The 23,017-nt window shown below is 46.1% G+C and overlaps 1 protein-coding gene across 1 annotated transcript in view; it reads right to left on the reverse strand.

Annotated features, from left to right (window-relative positions):
• Positions 1 to 22,626, reverse strand: part of MMS19 (MMS19 homolog, cytosolic iron-sulfur assembly component) — a 56,058-nt gene extending 33,432 nt beyond the window's left edge. Inside the window, exons 1-6 of the mRNA XM_066601079.1 lie at positions 22,482 to 22,626; positions 7,220 to 7,268; positions 4,223 to 4,323; positions 1,958 to 2,043; positions 499 to 573; positions 348 to 417 (exon numbers count right to left, since the gene is read on the reverse strand). Coding sequence (XP_066457176.1) covers positions 348 to 417; positions 499 to 573; positions 1,958 to 2,043; positions 4,223 to 4,323; positions 7,220 to 7,268; positions 22,482 to 22,569 — 469 coding nt within the window. The 5' untranslated portion in view covers positions 22,570 to 22,626. The remainder of the gene's footprint in view (positions 1 to 347; positions 418 to 498; positions 574 to 1,957; positions 2,044 to 4,222; positions 4,324 to 7,219; positions 7,269 to 22,481) is intronic.
• Positions 22,627 to 23,017: the final 391 nt, after the last annotated feature.

Here is a 23,017-nt window from a genome sequence, read left to right on the forward strand (position 1 = left end):
ACCCCTCCATTCATTTCAATGGGACTGACGGAAATACCTGAGCACTTGCTGCTCGGCTACCTCCAGCAGTTCTTATTAAAGTGAAGGAAGAGGCAATGCACTTGCCCAGCAAGTGCTCTAATTAGTATCCTCCTCACAGTGGAGGGTGCAGTAAACCAGCAGTGAGGACGGGGAATAAGGGATCCCTGTTCTCAGGATCAGCGGGGATTTTAGTGGTAAGACCCTCACCGACCAGCAGGTTATTTCCTATCCTGGGCATAACCCTTTAATTGCTTGCTCTGCCCCAATAGAAATAAATAGGTATTTAGTCTGAGGATAGAGGATAATACAGATGTCTATGTTAATACCTTGTTCACGGTTGTTCATAAAATTGGTGATGATCATATAGACGGTATGACGGTCAAGCTGCATTAAAGACTGGAAGAAAACAAGAGGAAGAGTCCATTACTCGAAGGACATTGCACAATTCAATAGCGAAAGAGTATTGCAGAAATTCACCTGAACATGAACTTCCTGGAATATGGATTTCAGTACCGACACCGCTAGGCCGGGAGGGAAGACCACAGACATACTCTATCAAAGAAAACAGGTGATTAGATTTATAGGTGTTGGGATATATAGCTTTTAAATGGGAGTATATGGCTTCCTCTTGAGATGATGGGAGTAAAAAGCAGCAGGACAAGACTTGTTGAGATAGTCCATGTGATTTATTTTGAACTCCAACTAAGGGTGCATTCACGCAGGTTCCGTCCGATTGCAATATGGATGGAATGCACACATGAAAAAAAACACATTCATTTAAATCTCTTTAGTCACATGACTGATTTTTCTCTAGGATTGATGGTGGAAAAAAATAAAAATCGCAGCATGTCCTATTTTGGGGCGATTCCTGTGTAAGAATGGCCCATTATTTCCTGTGGGAGCCTGAAAGATCACATTGCATTCACATGTCATTGCGATTTTCATTGCAGTGCTATTCTTTTATATCTACTATTGAATAAACATGGAATTTTCACATGTGTGAAAATCTGAAGTGCAGCGATGGAATACATTTTTCTTGCAAAACGCATCACAATCGCAGGCAAACATAACAAGTTTACAAGATGATATTGGCCTGAGTTTCAAGGACCAACATTGCACTCGCCTGTGTGAATGCACCCCAAATGGAGATGTCAGACTCTAATGAGCTTCCCGGTTCAATAGTTTGGAGCCAGTTGCCAGTAAATGGGCAAAACAAACTGCAGCCAACGTGGTGGATGGCGAAGAAGAGCCTGAAATATACCTGTAAGGGTTCCCGTATGCTCTGCGGAACCTCTGCTGCAAACGCATGAGAAATTCTGCTGGACGAAACAATGACAAGCCCAGGCTGCCACCTGACAATCAGCAAAGATCTGCAGCATATACGGGCACCCTAAGCTTATTCATGCATGTATGTGCAAAATGACAACTCCTATACATATATACACTAATGTGGTACTGGAATGGTTATGCTAGTGGCGAGGTTCACATTAAAACTGCTGCATTAGGGGTGGCAGAAAAGTGATAGCCATTCAGAGCAGTGGCTGCCCACATACATTATAAGATCTGAACAATTAAGGTAACTTCTATATACAAGTAGAGGGATCCTAAGCATTTATTACATTAAAAGGGGTTTCTGGCACTAAAATATTGATGACCTAACAGCTTACCCCAGCCAATCAGCTGTTTAAATGGGACTGAGCTGCTACTACGCCAGACTCTGCCACTACGAAATGTACGGTGCTGTGCCCGATATGCAGTACAGTTGTCACAGCGCTCACCTGAGTGCTTCAGTCTCTCCAAACAGATGATCGGCTGGGGTTGTAAGTAGTATTGATGACCTATCCTAAGGATAGCTTACTAATGTTAAAAGTCCCAGAAAACCCCTTTATGATAAGTCAATTTGTGTGGAAAGAAGAAGGGGTGCAAACAGACTCACCAGCGCCTTGAGTCCTTGGAGGACATATGGTGTAATGACATGGTGATCCTTCAGCCGGTTCTCATAAAACACAATTAGGACCTCCACTATTAAAAGAACAGATAGAGAAATAATCAGTAATTGAATTGCATTCAAACATTACAACCCGCACCACAGTTGTCACGCACCTTTCATAGAGTCCTGAAATGCATAAACAGTACTGCAAGCTCAACCATACTCAAGTGAGTAAGACTGAGCTTGCAGTACCAGTTCAAGTGATGCACAATGTATAGAGCTAGTTGTGATGCACAATGGCTCAGCAAACAGCTGGTTGGTGGGGATGTTGGCCCCCCACTGATCTGATATTGACACAGAAGGATAGGATAGGCCAGCAAATTAAACAAAAACAAAAACAAAAAAAAACGCCCTTTAAAATGCAACGCTCCTGAATCAACCTTAACCCCTTCACGCAACACAAAAGGGCATACATATACCCCCACTAGCAGAGGAGGGATATGGAGCAGGCATAGGAGCTAAGCCTGCTCCTCAAGTGTCAAAGACAGCAGACGCCCGGTCAAGGCAGTCGCGATCGGATATAAACTCTTATCGCAGCTATTAACCATTCATAGGCACTGTCATATTGTCTCCCGAACAATCCCCGCCAATGTAATTGCAGGGTGTCATTGTAGCCTAGGCCTTAGTGAAAGCCCTCAGAGCTGCCATGTGTCCCCAAGTATTAAGTGCCTGTGACAGGACTTAACAGAATGCCTGAAGAAATACAATACACTGCAATTCTTAAAGTACTGCAGTATATTTCGCAAGAGATGAGATGATCACTAGTTCAAGTGCCCAATGAAGACAAAAAGTTCAAAAAGGGAAATGTAATTTTTTGAAAACTTTTGCAAAGACAAAATGTTAAAACCCTGTTTCTTATTTTAATATAAAAATACTACAAAAAAAAAGCTCAAACATTTATCACTGCATCCATAAGAGTCTGATCTATAAAATAACTTATTTATCTCACTGTATCTGTAATTATACTGACCCCCACAGCATTAATGTCATTTTTTTGCAGCAGCATATAGGCCGAAGAAACTAGATACCCTTAAAAAAAATAGCAATATTGTGTTTTTCCCCAAATTCACAAAACTTTCACTTTAAAGGGGTTGTCCCGCGGCAGCAAGTGGGTCTATACACTTCTGTATGGCCATAATAATGCACTTTGTAATGTACATTGTGCATTAATTATGAGCCATACAGAAGTTATAAAAAGTTTTATACTTACCTGCTCCGTTGCTAGCGTCCTCGTTCCCATGGAGCCGACTAATTTTCGCCCTCCGATGGCCAAATTAGCCGCGCTTGCGCAGTCCAGGTCTTCTCCTGTTCTCTATGGGGATCCGTGTAGCTCCGCCCGTCACGTGCCGATTCCAGCCAATCAGGAGGCTGGAATCGGCAATGGACCGCACAGAAGAGCTGCGGTCCACGGAGGAAGAGGATCCCGGCGGCCATCTTCACCGGTAAGTATAGAAGTCACCGGAGCGCGGGGATTAAGGTAAGCGCTCCGGTAAGCTTTCTTTAGGTCCCTGCATCGGGGTTGTCTCGCGCCGAACGGGGGGGGGGTTGAAAAAAAAAAAAAACCGTTTCGGCGCGGGACAACCCCTTTAAGTTTTTCAGTACATTATATGGTACATTAAATAGAACCAATGAAAAAACAAGCCTTCAGATGGCTATTGTTCCCCCCTACCCCCCAAAATAACAAATAAATAAAAGTGTGATTCTATGAAAGGGGAAAAATGGTTTGGGAATGAATGGGTTAAAATGACTACAACTTTAGGCAGATAGGTAGTTGATGCTTTTAATATTTTCAATAATCCCAATGATGAAGATGCGAGGCATCAGCACTGAAATATCTGCTCTATGAGTCAGGCATATGTCAGATAATCAAGTCGTCCGCATCATACGGGCGGCCGCTGTGTTTTATCTTATTAATTTCATATTCAGCTTTTTTTTTACCCTGGTTTTGCTGCGCTCGCCCAGTTCTTCCTGTGCTATAGTTCTGCTGCCAGTGCAAAGCAAGCAGAATAGACACCGGCGAGCCCAGAGCAGCGATTAAAAACATCTGGACCTGCCCATTAACAGGCGATTACAAAAGGAACATAATGGCTTTCAAATCAATCCAGACATCTGCCGTAACACAGCGGAGTCATCCCGGCAAATTACAATGTGTCCTCACGGAGGACGGGAGCGTGAGAGATGTTCAGGAGGGATGCATGGGGCGCGCCGTACCTTCCTTCTCTTTCAGGTTGGCGTAACACTGTAGCAAGACCTGTGAAAGGAGCTGCACACCGCGGCTTCTCGTTCGGGGTTCAGGGTTGGCCAGACAGGACCTGGGTAAAAAAACAAATATATATTTATAAGCAATGAAGCTATTAATGACACTGGTCAGTAGGGACCTAAAAGGATGCTTTCCATCTATGACAACCCCAGTTGGTGTAGTTACCCCTGCTATAACTGTTGCATTGGGGGAAGCTACAGCAAATGTACATATCACCTGCAAAACGCAGCATCGCATGTAAGGCCGCATTCACATTTGCGCTGGAGGCTTCGTTTAAAAGTTTCAGTATAAAATCTTGGACGAAATAACCTAGCATGCTGCACTATTTTGTTTAGGAAGATGCCAGGGGGCATAACGGAAGTCAGGCTGACTTCATTATAGTCAATGGGGTCCAATAGGTGGCGTTTGATTACGTTGTAGGACAGATATGTTGGGGCAAGGATTCGGTTTTCCTCCTGCCATAATGGACTAGGAAAATAGAATCCCTGAATGAGGCGCAGATGAACATGTGGAATAAGACACCTCTGCATCAGCTCTCCACTTTAAAGGTATGTTCACACAGGTATGTTTCTGCATGAATTCCGCCTCTAAAAAACTTTAGCCACATCAATGGGCAAAGTCCGTATTCAGAATTCTGACAAGGAAATGAGCGAAAAGGTGATTTTCTGTGTCGGAATAGCATATGCTAATTTTTCAAACTGACAGGGCTAAATCCATGGGCAGATCTACGCCAAAAACAATGCCAAAAAGCCGCGGATCTTCATGCGGTTTTTAAAGGTGGAATTTCTGTTGAAAATTCCAGTGAATTCCGCCGTATGAACAAACCCTTAGGATCTATTCACACGAGTGAGTGTAACGTCTGAGTTCTGTCCAAGTTTGCAACGGACTAAACTTGGACCCATTAACCCCTTGAGTGGCAGGTTTCCTACCACCCTGTCGTGCCCACCAGGGCAGGTTTTTTAAAATGGTCTAATCATTGAATTTCAACTAGTTTTGCAGTTGCGTCTCAAGAGCCATAACTTTTTCATTTTTCCATTGACATGGCCATATAAGGGCTTGTTTTTTGCGGGACAAGTTGTGATTTTTTAAACAGGGGGGAGGAAAAAAAGAAATGGGGAAATAAAAGAAAAAAGGGGCCATGTCATTAAGGGGTTAAATAATGTATTAACTTCCTTCTCTGGGTCATTACGATGCACACGGATACCACATGTGTGATTGTATTTTTGATTTTTTACAAAGTAAAGGGAGACAAGTGTTTTTTTAATTTTTTTAAAAAAATTTTAACTTTTTTTTTTTTTAATTTTTTTTAAATTTTTTATTTTTTTTTGTCCCTTTAGGGGACTTCCACAGGGACCCATCAGGACCCCTGATCACATTCCGGGGGTCCGATGGTGACAGCCCTTTACATGCTGCAGTGACAGCCCTTTACATGCTGCAGTCACATAGACTGCAGCATGTAAAGGGTTAACACAGCAGAGATCGGAGGTTTTCTCTGATCTCTGCTGTAAGAGCTGGTACCTAGCTGTCCTCTGACAGCTAACAACCAGCTCTCCCTGCCACAGAGACCATCGGCTTGCTTCTGACAAGCCGATGGTCTCTATGGCAACCTGTAAACAAAGCAGGACATTGCCGACATGTCGGCAATATCTTCTGCTGGTTTTTCAAAGCCCTTGCTTTGTTCTCTGTGGGTCTGTGCAGGCAGAGCACACTGTCACAGCTTGGGGCATTGTGCTCTGCAGCTCCCATAGTGATACATAGCCCGGAAATCTTCCGGGCTATGTTGCTATGAGCAGTGGAGCTCGTCACGGAACTTTTCCGGGCGTGCCACTCAAGGGGTTAAAGTAAATGCAGTCATGCACACTTGTAGTTTTGATTTATGGTTGACACACTTGTGGTCCTTGTTTGGTGCGTTTTCATTCCAAATTGCCCATTAAAGTCAATGGGTGCCTCATTTATTTTTTTTCATACACCTACCAAATTCAATGTGTGCTTCAAATTACATCAATTGGGCCGCTTACATTTTTTTTTCTTTTATACGTGTGTGAAAAGCAGATGATACAATGTAAAATCCACATATACTCACAGTGAAATCGGTCTATTTTCCACTGACCATAATGGCACTTGCCCATGTGCATAAGGCCCAATAGAGGGAGGGTCTTGAGACTATTAAAGCACGAGGACAATCCAATTAAAGAGAATTGCCAGTCATAACTCTTATGACCTGGAAACCCAATTTCCATGTAACACGTATTTACAAGGACATTTGCAGTGATGCAGCGGTTTATCCCATCTAGAACTCATCTGCAGGGCGGCCATCTACATGGGACTAACGGACTCCGACATTTTCTCTGATTGGCTGACCGAGGAGTCAAAGCAGGTCGAGAGGTTGCAATGCTACAAAGACTTTTAATGCAAACACCCTAATGGGATAGTAATTAGAGATGAGCGAGCGTACTCGGATAAGCACTACTCGCTCGAGTAATTTGCTTTATCCGAGTATCGCTGTGCTCGTCCCTGAAGATTCGGGTGCCGCTGCGGCTGACAGGTGAGTCGCAGCGGGGAGCAGGGGAGAGCGGGCGGGAGAGAGGGAGAGAAAGATCTTACCTCCGTTCCTCCCCGCTCTCCCCTGCAGCTCCCCGCTCCGTGCCGGCACCCGAATCTTCAGGGACGAGCACAGCGATACTCGGATAAAGCAAATTACTCGAGCGAGTAGTGCTTTTCCGAGTACGCTCGCTCATCTCTAATAGTAATATGAACCTATAGCTTGGGAGGGTTAAAAAAAATATATAAATACCAAGATTTATTTTAATTTATTTTATTGCTTCCTGTTACAGCAGGGACCTGAGCGGAGGGGACCGGGTCAGTGCGGCTGGTAATAGGTTATTTTTTTATGCCGTTCAATGACTGACGTGAACCATCATCACCGAAGATGTAAGAGCAGGCCTTACCCAAGAGCTTCCACCACCTGCAACACCGTGAATGCCCCATCCTTCACACCTGCAAGAAAAACACAAAGCAAAGTCAAAAGGACTCCGGCATGTATAATATAACACACATACACTACACCGCTCAAAACATGAGGAGGGGAGGGGGAGAGCCGTAGAAGGCATCAACCCAACATCAGGACCGGAGAAAGAGGAGGAGCTCTGCCAGAGCCCTACAACATGACCTCCAGCGACTACTGACCACACTGTTATACACGGACTCCGTGAGGACCCGACGACCTGTAGTGGGACCTGTGCTCACAGCCCAAAACCGTGCAGCTCGATTGGCGTTCACGAGAGAACACCAGAATTGGTCCGTCATTAGCGCCCCGTTGTCTTCACAGATGAGGGCAGGTTCACACTGAGCACGTGCGACTGACGGGAAAGGGTCTGCGGATGATGCAGAATTTGAGCGCACTATTTATCCTGCGCAGCAAAAAAAAAGGTGAAAAAAAATGGAGTCAAAATGCTAATTTTGTTCATTTTACCTCCCAAAAAGTGCAATAAAAGTGATAAAAAAGTGATAAAAATTTTACCAATTATAACTACAGCTTGTGACTCAAAAAACAAGCCCTCACAGAGCTCCGTTTATGGAAAAATGAAGTTACGGGCCTTTGAATGCAGCGACGTAAAAATAATCATAAATTCCAAAATAAAGCGATGGAAAATATAAAAAAAAAAAGGTTATGGCTTTTGAAAAGTGGAAATAAAAATCCCCCAAAAATCATTGCGTCCTTAATGCCAAAATAAGCCGTGTCCTTAAGGGGTTAAGGATCCACGTGGCACAGATCAGTAATGTCACATCTATCCGTAGGCCGCCCTCACAAACCGCGGCATTTTACAGCGATTTCGAGATGCGTTTTTGACGCATCGTACAGCGTTTGATGTGTTTTTTAACGCGCCCCATCGTTGTGATGGGTGATGACCTGCGCTGAATAGTGCTAAGACAAGCGAAAATAGAGCAGACAGCGCTCGAAAATCACGTCATTCTAGTGCAAGTCTGCAAAGCCTAATTGAAATCAATGACATCATTGCACCGCAATTAGCGCTGCGTTTGAAATGCCGTAAAAAGTGTTCTGGGTGAGCGCGGCCTTACTGTATGTCCATACACGGAAAATCCTTCCCCGTGTTCCATCTCACGCCACAGACATACTACATATGTGGGCACCGCATGACTCGCTGCACAGGCCTTGTGATGTGCATGTGGCCCCAGGAAGGTTTTACGCTGATTCTGCAAACAGACTAAAAATACAGCCACCCAGATACCCAACGTAAGAAACAATGGCCGCTCGTCCCAAACACCTTCCAGTATGCAGAAGGACTAACACTTGTACTGCTCCAGCGACACCATAGTCTGATATCTGCCCGGCCCGACGGATACCGGATATCAGAGGAGGACAAAGACAAAGTCCCCAAAACACACAACAAAATGTGCCGACACACTTCAGTGGTATCGTCTGAAGCCGAGAGCTGAGCATTGAACAGGGGCGGCCATGGGAAAGTAGGCCGGGACCACACTCCTAGGAAAGCTGAAAATATGTCACTGTTGCCCATAGCAACCAATCACAGCGCAGCTTTCGTTCTACCTCAGCAACGTAAGAAACAGCAACCAATCACAGCGCAGCTTTTATTTCACCTCAGCAACATAAGAAACAGCAACCAATCACAGCGCAGCTTTTATTTCACCTCAGCAACATAAGAAACAGCAACCAATCACAGCGCAGTTTTTTCGCTTTACCTCAGAAGTATAAAGAACAGCAACCAATCACAGCGCAGCTTTCATTTCACCTCAGCAGTATAAGAAACAGCAACCAATCACAGCGCAGCTTTCATTTCACCTCAGCAGTATAAGAAACAGCAACCAATCACAGCCCAGCTTTTATTTCACCTCAGCAGTATAACAAACAGCAACCAATCACAGCCCAGCTTTTATTTCACCTCAGCAGTATAACAAACAGCAACCAATCACAGCCCAGCTTTTATTTCACCTCAGCAGTATAAGAAACAGCAACCAATCACAGCGCAGCTTTCGTTTTACTTCAGCAACATAAGAAACAACAACCAATCACAGCACAGCTTTTATGTTACCTCAGCACTGTAAGAAACAGCAACCAATCACAGCGCAGCTTTCATTTTACCTCAGCAGTATAAGAAACAGCAACCAATCACAGCCCAGCTTTTATTTCACCTCAGCAGTATAACAAACAGCAACCAATCACAGCCCAGCTTTTATTTCACCTCAGCAGTATAAGAAACAGCAACCAATCACAGCGCAGCTTTCGTTTTACTTCAGCAACATAAGAAACAACAACCAATCACAGCACAGCTTTTATGTTACCTCAGCACTGTAAGAAACAGCAACCAATCACAGCGCAGCTTTCATTTCACCTCAGCAGTATAAGAAACAGCAACCAATCACAGCCCAGCTTTTATTTCACCTCAGCAGTATAACAAACAGCAACCAATCACAGCCCAGCTTTTATTTCACCTCAGCAGTATAACAAACAGCAACCAATCACAGCCCAGCTTTTATTTCACCTCAGCAGTATAAGAAACAGCAACCAATCACAGCGCAGCTTTTATGTTACCTCAGCAGTATAAGAAACAGCAACCAATCACAGCGCAGCTTTCGTTTTACCTCAGCAGTATAAGAAACAGCAACCAATCACAGTGCAGCTTTTGTTTTACCTCAGCAGTATAAGTAACAGCAACCAATCACAGCACAGCTTTTGTTTTACCTCCGCAGTATAAGTAACAACCAATCACGGTGCAGCTTTCATTTCTTTTACTGCTGAGAAAAAAATTCAAGCTGCGCTGTGATTGGCTGCTATGGGCACAGATGGCTTTCATAGTAGTGCGGTGTCGGCCTTCTTTTTTTGTGGGCGACCTTGGTAGTTTTGCATTAACACAAGTACAATGAAAACCAGTGAAGCCACATTCCCACCCGCACTGGAGACTCATCTGGGGCCTCGGGCGCAGACAGGACACAACACACTGGATTACATGGCGCAGTAGGCTACGCTATTCTGTCAGACCCCATTACAGTAACCGGGGGGGGGGGGGGCAGTCAGCGCCGTTCAGGTCTGTTTGGGCAGGAATTCAGGTTTCCTTCTCCCATAACGAAGCAGAGCGTGACCCCCGAGCCGCTGTGAGTGCGGCCTGAATCAGATCGCTTCTTTTTAATAGCTTTACAATTTCTTATTCTATAAAACACACAGAAGGCGTTCTATAATCTCGCAGTGCGCAGTAATCCGCGGGTCATGCAGATCCAGGAGTGACGAGCTCATTAGCAATTAGCAGGGAGCATCCCTGACAGTTGGCGCTCTGCCACTCATGGGTCACCACAGGGGGCGCCATCGTTTCTTCAAACAGATAAACTGCTTGCAGAGAGGAGTCAGATGGAGGAAAGCCGTCCGTGCTACCTGGGGCTATAAAGAGGACAGTACTAATAGCGCCAATACCCGGGATTATAGAGGCGGCGCAGGAGCTGCTCACACATGTCCTAGAAATCACCATTTTGGGACCTTAGAGATTTAAAGAATCAACAGAAATCTGGTGTAAAAAAAGGTATATTGGTTCGTAGGGAGATGCAAACTTTATACGCTGATGTAATACTCCTCCCTCCTCCAACTCACGGAATGCCCCTTCCAACCATATTATTACCCCCCCTACACATATCTGCATTAGGGCTTATTTACACGGGCGTATATCGGTAGGGTTTTCACGGCCAGCCAATATACGCTTCCATCTGAGCAGTTCCCCTCTTCCTTCCCCCTCACCGGCTCTCTGCCTCTCTCCTCCACTCCTGCGTTTGCAATTAGAGGGGGCGGGGCTAAACTCCGCTGTCCGTTCACTCCCATTGCTGGCAATGGACAAGGGGCGGGATCTTAGCTCCGCCCCCATCCCACCCACTCCCATTGCAAACCGCTTGGAGGAGAGGAGAAAAGCTGAGAGTCGGTGAGTGGGAGGGACAGCGTATATCGGCGGGGCGTGAAAACCCGGCCAATATACGCTCGTCTGAATAAGCCCACGGGTGTATATCGGCTGGGTTTTCACTTCTGGCCGATATACGCTGCCGCTCTGATGCATTGGTTTACATGGGCGTATTTCCACGGCGTAAAAGCACCCGGCCGGCCAAGATAGTGCATTTCAGACTGGCGCTTTTATGCCGCCACCAGCTGCATAGACTCCTATGGGAGCCTATGACTGCCGCAAGAGAAAGGAGGTGGGAGCCATAGCATTACATCATACTGCGATCAGGCAGGCAGTCTATCAAGCCACTCCACGGGCATGGCTTGATAGGCATTCTGCCATGACCCCCGCACGGCCCCCTGAACATCAGTCGGGGCATTTAAAAGGTTAACAGCTCCGATGAGCCGCGCAGCTTATTGGAGCTCTTGCCGCCAGGTGTTGGCTGTAAGAAACAGCCGGCGCCCACATCGTATGGAGGGAGATCATCCCGCAATCTCCTTTCATACACGTCCTGCAGCCGCAAGACGTAAAAACACGATAGGCCAGTCACTAAAGGGTTAATTGCGTGGCGATGAGACCTCGTCCTCGCTTTCAGTACCTCGGATCAGGTCCACAACAAGGAGTCATGGAGTCATCTAAGGGCTGTCTGTGCGGGCATGTTGGGAGTTGTAGTTCGCCAACAGCTGCAGTACTAAGCCTCATCATGCAGCAGGCTGTCATGCAGATTCCGAGCCCAAAGCCGAACACAAACTTCTCAATCCCGCGAAACAAAGCCCTTCCGCACCGGCATCACGCCGCATATATTTTATCTCCGTTCTGAAACTTAGCATAAGATCAAATACTAATCACCATCCGGCCAAACGGCCTCATAAATACGCTAATTACATTTTTGTGATATGATCCACAGTTATCAGATTTTCGGACTCCCACGCGCTCAGTGATCAGACGTGCGACATTACGGATGGCTGATTAATTTTCGCAAAGCCTGATAGGACTTTACTTTGTAGCTGTAGATCAAATAACTGCGCAATTGTCCTCCTGCGCATATTTATATTAACGACACTCGGCCACGTGCGGCTACAGTGATGTCAGACGGCGATTACTGCTGCGGATGACTTCCAATGTAGCGGGAATACTCCAACACGTACAGCGCAAAATATACAACTGTCAATCTGCAGCTCCACACGATCAGAGCTGAGTGAATGCTGTGATGTCACCTACTTGGGCTGTCCGAGAAAGAAGCAGCAGGTGTCACCGGGGCTGCTCAGACAGCTGCACAGTTCCGAGCTGCCCGCTTCACCATGACCACTGCCACCAGCCCAGCAGAACCTCCTGTGCTGCACAGAGTAAGGCTGGGTTCCCACTGGGCAGATTTGCCGCGGAAATTCCGTGCGAAATCCGCATGCGGCCGCTAATCCCGGGATTAGCCAGCCATGTGGACGAAATTTTTTTTCCTGCTGCGGCCGTGCTCTCCTCTATGGGAGCGCCGGCTGCAGCGGAAGAGCGAGCGGTCGGGCCGCTTCAAAACCGCTGCGGGTTTTGAAGCAGCGGTTCGCCCGGCGGAAATCTCACGGTTTTTCGCTGTGGCCAAGCCGCGAGATTTCCGTCGGGAATCCGCCCCGTGTGGACCCAGCCTTAGGGTAGGTGTGCACAGGGCGGAAATGCTGCGGAATGTCCGCTACGGAAATTCTGCTGCACATTCCGCAGCCTTTCTGCCCTGTGTGAATATACTCTTGAGCACATTTTCCCAGGGCCGCGGGGATGCATCCGCAATGGATCGCAGCTCTTAGGCACATGGCAGATAAGCAAGAAGCCACCACAACAGCACCACCACCATTGGCAGGGCAGCCTAACAGAGGGGTGGCAGTTTTTTTCAGCCCGTCCCAGCCTGCAGGTAGGGCACAGGGTAGTACTGACAGTCACAGGCAGCACTCATCCATGATGGTCCAAGAGTAGGTCAGCTCCCGTGTGGATGTACTCAGACATGGCGTTGGCCCCCATGACTACTGGGTGTCTAAGCTGGATGAGTGGCCAGAGTTGGCACAACATGCTTTGGAGCTGCTTGCCTGCCGCTCCGCCAATGTGCTATCAGCAGGGGTGTGTTCAGCACAACTGGGGGCGATGACTGACAGACGTATCCGTAGACAATGTGGGTCGCCTGACATTTATAGAAATGGACCAGGCATGGATTTCACCAGAATTCTGCACCTCCAATGGCAGAGGCCACTGATTAGTTGGCACGCTGGCAATTTGTACTCCCATATGACTGAGCCTAGATTTATATCCACACTGTGTCTCAAAGCGCTGCAGGTGTTGGTTGTGGTGCTGAAGTTGCCCTCCTTTTGCTGCTTCCGCCATGTTTCCTCCTCATCCCAAAACAAAAATTTTCTAAACCACAAGAAACCTCAGTCGCGCTCCAGCTGTTCCTTGGAGGAGGTCCGTGCTGGAGTGTTGTCTTCACCTGGCAGAATGTCATCTTGTAAAATTTACGACATTGCTTATAAAAACACACTTGCTGTCTTCCTTGGTGCAATTTTTGATCTAGGAGACACTGTGGGCCATCTTTTATTTCAGAGACACTCTTGTGCTACGCTTTTTTAAAACTTTTAAAAAACTTTTTTCCATTTTAAGGGATCAGTTTTTTTAAATGAAGATAAAAAAACGGATTTAAATAGGATCTAAAGAAAACTATAGTTTCTGTATCTTTAATGGAGTAATTACTAGGAAACTATAGCACAGTGTTTCTGGTGGCGCAATGCACCACTAAGTCATATAATATAGTGAAGAGGATTGGAGTTGTAAGCACCCAGCTGCTGGTTTAGGACCTGTGATGATGTCACTGTTATTGCTTACATGCACATCACGCACAGCACACACGGCTCTGCTACACGTGCGTCACGCACAGCACACACGAGGCTCTACTGACTGCTCACATGACGGTGACATCATCACAGGTCCTGTCAGCACACGGCTGCTGTCAGCCTCTGCATGTTTTATGCTTTAGGACCTGTAATGACATCACAGTCATGTGATCAGGGACGGAGTACTCATTCACGGATAAGTGGTTGTTGGCACTTTGATTTCTATTAGTTTGTCTCAGTTTGGGTCCTGTACATCTGTTTTTGCATCTTGTCTTTCTCCCCTTCTGGGCTTATTTACAAATGGGTCCATTAACGGGGCAATAAAAGCAAACAAAAACTTTTCCATTCAGTTCCGTCTGACTAGAATGTTGAAAAAAAATGGTCTTTTCCACTCGCTCTCCATTTTTTTTTTGTGGAAAACCACTAGATCAGTAATATTTAGAATCTGTGCTATTTCTTCTGTGCAGCTGAACAAAACTGAGACTTCAAAAAAACCATCAAGATCGATGGGCAGTAAAACGGTACAGGTTTTTTTTTTTACCATTTTGTTGCTTCGCTGACTGAACAGCCGAATGGGAAACTGCAAAACGCTGATGTGAAAGAGCCCCTTTAATTTAATTTTTTTTGGGGGAGGGGGATGAACAAAAAAACAGCAATTCCGCCTAATAAGCTCACCCACAGCAGACCCGACGACCATTGCTATACCCTCAGCTACCGTAGCAACACACTGGCATCCTGTAATCTTGTGGCGCAGGCTCTGATGGAGTGACAGTGGGAGGCGCCCTCTTCTGTCTAACCACTTGGGTGACAAAGTCATAATGGACCGCATTATCTAAGGCGTTGAAGGAAAGCTGTCTCCTCCCTACAGGACCATAAACTAAGTTATGGTGCTGTTAGGGGAGAGGATAGCGAGCCGGCTGATGTATTTTTATACTCACCCGCTGCCGTGTTCCGGCATTATCACCCCGTAAAGTTGGTGTTCGGAACAAAATGTGACTTTTTCTGGTTGCCGTGGGCGCAGTCTCTCATACAAGTCTATGGGAGTGCGAGCGCTCAGCAACCTGAAGAGGGGCAGCTTTTCGTGCGTCAGAACCAAGGAGCGGATGAGTATATTTTAAAAAAGAAAAAAACAAAAACAAAACATCACCAGCTCCCTGTCACCTCTCCTAACAACACAATAACTTAGTTTATGGTGTTAGAAGGAGGTAACAGGTTCACTTTAACCCCTTCATGACGCGGCCCCCTTTTTTCCCCCATTTTCGTTTTTTCCTCCCCTCTGTAAAAGAATCGTAACTCCTTTATTTATCCATCGCCGTCGCTGTATGAGGGCTTGTTGTTTTTTGCGGGACGAGTTGTAGTTTTCAATGGTGCAATTTAATGTACCATGTAATGTACTGAAAAACTTGAAAAAAATTCTAAGTGCAGTAAAATGAAAAAAAAAAACGACATTCCGCCATCTTTCAGTGCGTTTTGTTTCTACGGCGCAGAAACCGCGACAAAAACGACATGATAACTTTTTTCTGTGGGTTGGTATGATTACTACGATACCAAACTTGTATAGTTTTTTTTTTACTATACTACTCTTTTTTTTTTTTTTTCAAAGACATTTAATTTTTTTCAATTATTTTCTGCCGCCATCTTCTGCGTGCAATAACTTTTAAATTTTTCCGTCGACGTACTTGAGCGAGGGCTCATTTTTTGCGGAATGTCCTGAAGTTTCCGTTAGTACCAATTTCAAAAAAGTTCATTACTGGTGTTCTTTATTATTTTAATTTTTTTTTACGGATGACGTTCACCGTGCGGGAAAAATAATGCACTACTTTGATAGATCGGACTTTTACGGACGCGGCAATACCAAATAGGTATTTTTTGTATTATTTAGATTTTTTTAATTATAGATATGGCACAAGGGGGGGGGGGGGTGATTTAAACTTTTGTTACTTTTCTTTTTTACAACTAAAAAAAAACTTTATTGATCTTTTTTTTTACTTTACATTCAAGTCCCTCTGGGGGACTACAACATGCGATGCTTTGATCGCTCCTGCAGTATGACGTAATGCTACAGGCTTACGTCATACTGCAATTTCACAGGCAGCCTATCAGGCTACTCCACGGGGATGGCTTGTTAGCCAGTCTGCTAAGGCAGCCCTGGGGCCTTTCAGAAGGCCCTTGGCAGCCAGGACACCTGCACAGCTCCCCTGATCTCACCGCGGGGGGCCGTGCGGACCCCCGAACATCGTTCGAGGGATTCAAATGCCGCTGTCAGAACTGACGGCGGCATTTAAAGGGTTAATAGCTGCGACCGGCCGAATGTGGCTATTGCCTGCGGGTATCACCTATAATAAATAGCTAATGCCCACGGTGTATGAAGAAAGGTCGCCCCGCGACCTCTCTTCATACATACCCCAACGCTCCAGGACGTAAATGTACATCCTGGAGCGGGAAGGGGTTAATCCCTTAAGGCTGCAGGGCATACAGTTATGTGCTGCAGCTTTGGGGTATGTATGGAGGGAGATTGTGGGTCGATCACGCTCCATACAACACGGGTGCTGTAATTCTCACAGCGGCATTTAAATGCCCCGACCAATGTTCGGGAGGTCCCGAAGTGCTGTTTTCATGGCAGCAGGGGGCCTTCTGAAAGGCCCCAGGGTTGTCACTGCAGATGGCCTATCAAGCTATGCCTGTGGGGTGGCTTAATAGATTGCCTGTCAGATCAAAAAAGCAAGCAAAGCATCGCAAGTTCTTGCCCCCTCTGGGGACTTGAATAAAAATTTTTAAAAAAAGGAAAAAGAAGTTTAAAAAAGTTTTACTAAAATTATTTAAAAAAAATAAAAAAAAGCAATACAAGGTTAAAAAAAACAAAACCCTTTTGCCATATTTATAATAAAAGTATCTAGTAAAAGTCTGATCTATCAAAGTAACGCAGTATTTACCCCGCACGATGAACGTCGTCCGAATAGAATACCCGCCAGAAAGTAATTTAAAAAATTAAAAGTATATTTGAAAAAAATATAAAAGTAGTACAGCAAAAAAAAACTAAAAATTATTATATAAATTTGGTATCCTAGTAATCGTACTAACCCATAGAATAAAGTTATCATGTCATTTCTATTGCAGTTTGTGCGCCGTAGAAACAAGAGGCACCCAAAGATGACAGAATTTAGGGGTTTTTTTTTCCATTTTACACTACTTAGAATTTTTTTTTTACATTTTCAGTACATTATATGGTACAATATATAGCACCATTGAAACCTACAACGCGTCCCACAAAAAGCACGCCCTCATACAGCAACGTCAATGGATAAATAAAGGAGTTACGATTTTTTAAAAGGAGGGAGGAGAAAAACGGGCCGCGTTCTTAAGGGGTTAAATGGCTGAGATCCATCTCATCTCCCATCTCAGCAATTGCAACTTCAGTGCCTTCCCCAACCCCATGCTGTAAATGTAAACAGATAACTCGGGGGGTATAAATCTACGTCTTTTTACCTTAGAGGGGATGTCGGGACTTTTGTCCTCAGGATAGGTCATCAGTAGTTGATCGGCGGGGTCCACCGCCCAGGATTCCTGCCGATCGACGAACTCGCTGTCAGTGGTGGAAGGAGACGTTGCAACATCCTGTGGGGTACTGCAGGCACAGCCTCCTTTCAACTTAATGGGTACCGTGCCTTTAGTATCAAACCGGCCACTGCGAGATTGACAGCGCTGTCTGCAGCGATAGCGGGCCTGGAAATCAGCTGATTGAGGGGATCCCGAGCAGCGAACCCCCTACTGATGACCTATCCGGAGGAAGGGTCCTCTATAGGAGAAGTCACGGACGCCCCCCTTACCGGTAATACTGCGTCCAGAAGATGTATGGCCATGGGCATGAGCCGTAAGTCTTTATTAACCACTTACTGACAGCACGTTGTTTTTGCAGCTGTGCAGGAAATGGATTACTACTTTGAAGCTTGTGAAATAAATGGTGGCATACAGGAAACCCCGGCCAACCACAGAGAGCTGATACACCCCCGATATCATTCATCTTATATACCCGAGAGGACACTGTGACTGCCAGGACAGGGGAGCAAACTAATCTCCCCTCCTATTTTGGCGTTGAGGACCAAGCGATTTTTGGTATTTTTCCGTCTCCATCTTTCAAAACCCATAACTTTTTTATTTTTCCGTCGACGCGGCCGTATGAGGGCTTGTTTTTTGCGTGGCGAACTGTAGTTTTTATTGGTACCATTTTTGGGTGCATAGACTATATCGTAAAACTTTTATTACTTTTTTTTATGATTGCAGGGAGAGAAAATTCTGCCATAGATTTTTTTTTTTTTAAGCGTTAATTATGCAGCATAAACAACACACTACGTTTTTTTTCTGCGGCCGGTACGGTTACAACGATACCAAAATTCTTATTTTTTTTTTAGGTTTTTCCACAATAAAAACCCTTTTTTTGGAAATGATTATTTTTTTCTAAACCCACTGCATTCAAAGTCCTATAACTTTTTTATTTTTCCATGGACGGCGCTCTGCGAGGGCTTATTTTTTGCGAGACGAGCTGTCGTTTTTATTGGTACCATTTTGGGGTGCATACGTTTTTTTTAAAATCACTTTTATTGCGTTTTTTGGGAGGCAGAATGCTAAAAATTAGCATTTTCCTCAGTTTTTTTTTCGCATTTTTTTTTAACGCTTTTTGCCGTGCAGGATAATAAGCGCGTTCAATGTACTGTATGCGTCTTTACGGAGGCGTCGTTACTAGAGATGAGCGAGCGTACTCGGCCACGCCCCCTTTTCGCCCGAGTACCGCGATTTTCGAGTACTTCCGTACTCGGGCGAAAAGATTCGGGGGGCGCCGTGGGTGAGTGGGGGGGGGGGGGGGGGGGGGAGAGGGCTCCGCCTGTTCCCCGCTGCTACTCCCCGCGCCGCCACGCCTCCCCCCGAATCTTTTCACCCGAGTACTGAAGTACTTGAAAATAGCGGTGCTCGATCGAGTAATTACCCGAAATGAGTACATTCGCTCATCTCTAGTCGTTACCAAATATGTGGGATTTAAAAAAAAAAATTTTATGCTAATATGAGAAAAAGCATAAAAAATGGTTTAACATTTTTTTTTTACTTTTTTATTTTTTGATCTTTATTTTACTCTTATTTTTACACACACTGTGTCTCTCTGAGGGGCTTTTACTGCAGCACTGCAGATCGCTACGATAAGGCATGGCTGGACTTCTCTCCTGCCATGCCTTATCGCTTACTATAGCGATCACAGGCTATGGCAATACAGGACGCCGGTATCATAGCGAGAGCCGGCTGGAGTCACAGAGAGAGCGCGCTTTCCCTGCCACTATCTACTTAGATCGTGGCAGGGAAGGGGTTAACAGCGCGCGCGGAGGGGGGGGGGGGGGGCGCATCTCCGATGCCCCCCCCCCCCCCCTCTGCTATTGCAGCGGGAAGCTGGCTACTAATGACAGCCGGCCTACCGCTGCAGGATAGCGCGAGATCTGCTGTGATCTCACGCTATCCCCATGACGTAAGGGTACGTCATTTTGCGGGAAGTACCCTGCTCCCATGACGTACCCTTACATCATGGGGCGGGAAGGGGTTAAAAACTGGCGGTCCGTCCTGTGACTCCTGGTATAAATGATGTCAATGACACCCTTTTTATCGTGTGATTCACGCGGGGCTCACCCCAGTGTAAAATTACCACATATTACACGTGCGATATGTGGTCATTTAGAGGCAATCACATACATTGCCTTACGTAGTTCTGCTCACATTTACGTGTAGGTACTGCGCAATATGCGAGCGCAAAAATTAATGCGGCACATTCTATTTGCAACGTATTACACGTGAGAGAACTACTTGTTTATGGGCATGTAATCCACACTTTCCATACGCAATGTAATTGTACGGAGTGTTGAAGGAACAGGAATACTGGAAGATATATGTTGTTCTGGACTCCAACAAGTGTCTTTTCCAGCTGGCCAATGAAATGCATGGGCCGGCCCACGAGGAGCCATGAAGTTTATCAAAGCATCACTTTCTTACTTCGAAATTTCACATATGTTTCCAATCCATGACTGGCGGAGTTGAAGGTCTGCCACCGGCACAAGCTGAAAGGCCGTTTAATTTTAACAGTGGCCTTTACATGCCCCGACCGATGTTTGGGGAGTCCCGTACGCCCCCCCCCCGTGATGAGATCGCAGGTTGACGTGCAGTTGTCATGGCAGCCAGAGACCTTCTGAAAGGCCCCAGGGTCGTCATTGCAAATTGCCTATGAAGCCATGCCTGTGGGGTTGCTTGATAGACTGCTATGGCATTCCATCATTCTGCAGGAGCGAGCAAAGCATCGCAAGTTCTTGTCCCCTCTGCGGACTTTTAAAAAAAAAAGTTAAATTAAGTTTTTAAAAGTTTTGCTAAATTATATATATATATAAAAAAAAAAAAAAAAGGACTTGCCATCGGCCGCGGCCTCTTGGTGCTGCAGCTCTCATGGCGCTCCCAGCCTTCCTTTACAACCAGCTGACCACTGCAGCCAATCAGAGGCCACGGTGGTCATGTGCCTAGCTCAGATTCTGGAAGCCATGAGACCAGCATGTCACCGTGGCAGCAGTTTGTAAACAATGACCCACAGGAGCGGCATCCAACTGGCGAGTATGGCTGCTTTTACTGCTTTAACACATTTGGAGCCATCTTTAACAAATCGTCCGCAGCTGGACAACCCCTTTAAGAGCGCAGTAGACCAACTGACCGGACTTTTATCCAGAGGAAATCAGTTGATGTTTCCTTTCAAAGTGGTTTTCCGACAACAGTGAAAGTTTCTCTTTGGGCTTAAAAGTTTGCTCTAATGTATCACATGACAGCCGGACTGTGGGGAGCGGATACAACTGCAGCTAAGAGGAGTATTGGATACGGACGAGGTTTACAGCAGCTACACCAGATGTATCCAACAGGCGGACCTCCGCTGACAACTGTCCGAACCCGTTCCCCTCCACTAACTTCTATCGTTGTGATCACACCAACAGGATCTCCTCTAACCTCCCCTCCCCCCGAAAGTAGGGGGGTTATTGAGTATTTTACATAGGAGGAGATGAAGGGAGAGGATGTTGTTTACATAGGACTGTATGTTGGAAGTCATGTTTCTTTGCATGGGACTTTATGAAGGGAGGAAGTGTGTAGTTTTACATGGGACTGGATGACACAGGAGTCAGTGGAGGTGGGAACTATAACCAAGGGGGCCACACAGAGGGGCGGTATAACCAAGGGGGCCACACAGAGGGGCGGTATAACCAAGGGGGCCACACAGAGGGGCGCTATAACCAAGGGGGCCACACAGAGGGGCGCTATAACCAAGGGGGCCACACAGAGGGGCGCTATAACCAAGGGGGCCACACAGAGGGGCGCTATAACCAAGGGGGCCACACAGAGGGGCGCTATAACCAAGGGGGCCACACAGATGGGCGCTATAACCAAGGGGGCCACACAGATGGGCGCTATAACCAAGGGGGCCACACAGATGGGCGCTATAACCAAGGGGGCCACACAGATGGGCGCTATAACCAAGGGGGCCACACAGATGGGCGCTATAACCAAGGGGGCCACACAGATGGGCGCTATAACCAAGGGGGCCACACAGATGGGCGCTATAACCAAGGGGGCCACACAGATGGGCACTATAACCAAGGGGGCCACACAGAGGGACACTATAACCAAGGGGGCCACACAGAGGGACACTATAACCAAGGGGGCCACACAGGGACACTTTTTACTATTAGGGAGTTACTGGGAGGGGCGTTGGTGGTCGCGACAGGATGGACAGATTGTTCAGAGAGGAGTTGTAGCTGTGATGGCGGTCTGCACACAGGCAGAGAAGAGAAAAAAATGTAATCAACCAGAGAAGACATCACCTGCGATCACTGGAGGTAACTGCACTGCAATCACTATCACTACATAGAACTGGTATCAAAAGGCCATGTATACCCCAATATGATAACCAACTTAAAACTAGCGCCACACAGCTCCGTAGACGGGAAAATAAGCAGCGATGTCGCTCAGAATATGGCGCGTCAGTGATCTAGAGAGTAAAAGTAGTAAGAATCCCCTCTATATATTGGGTATGGCCATAATTAGCGCAAAATTATAATTGTGCCTTGTTTTAACCCTTATTGCCTGGGTTTACCTTTACACAAAGTAGTGGAGTACCCCTGCTGCACATGTAAACAAAAGGGATCTTACTCACTGACAGCAAGCAGAGATGGTGACAATTTGCCACCATGTAAATGAGAAAGCTGAAGAAGTATTCACTACACGAGGGCCATCCAGTCTGATGCTGCATGTAAATAACGAGGCAGCCACATGCCTTATGTCACATCAGTGCCAACCACAGGGACGGTCCAGAGTGCCACCAATCCTACCTGCTGCCACTTCCGTCGCCTTACTGTCTTGCTGTCCTGACACGAACTCTTCCACCAGCCCCCACAGAGAGTCCTGCGCCTCAGCCATCACCCTGCTGCCAGATACCTGGGGCAGGAGGCGGCCGCACTACTGCGCCTGCGCAAAGCCCACACTTCTCCCCGCGCATCACGTGACAGAACACGCCGCTTTTGCTTCTACTAGAGAACGAATCACAACTTCTATTTTCTGTGTCCGTTCTCGTAACTCCGGCTTCCTGAATAAATGGGGCTAAGGCGGGCTACAGAAACATGGCCGCCCAAGAGTACTTTATCAGACGGAATTGCGGATGGAATCTAATTCTCTAGGGAAATGTCTTGTCAATAAAGTTTTTCCTCCTCTTCTTATTGTATCACGTGATGAAATGTTCAAAAAAGGGTCAACTTTATTGATTGTACTTATATTAACCCACTAATGACCGGAAACGCGTTTGTAAAGTGTTTTTTTAATTAATTTTTTAATTTTTTTTTGCTTTGGTGTAGTGTATATTTAAGTTATA

This window comes from Eleutherodactylus coqui, chromosome 4 (assembly GCF_035609145.1).
Source record: "Eleutherodactylus coqui strain aEleCoq1 chromosome 4, aEleCoq1.hap1, whole genome shotgun sequence".
In the NCBI taxonomy this organism is placed as follows: Eukaryota; Metazoa; Chordata; class Amphibia; order Anura; family Eleutherodactylidae; genus Eleutherodactylus; species Eleutherodactylus coqui.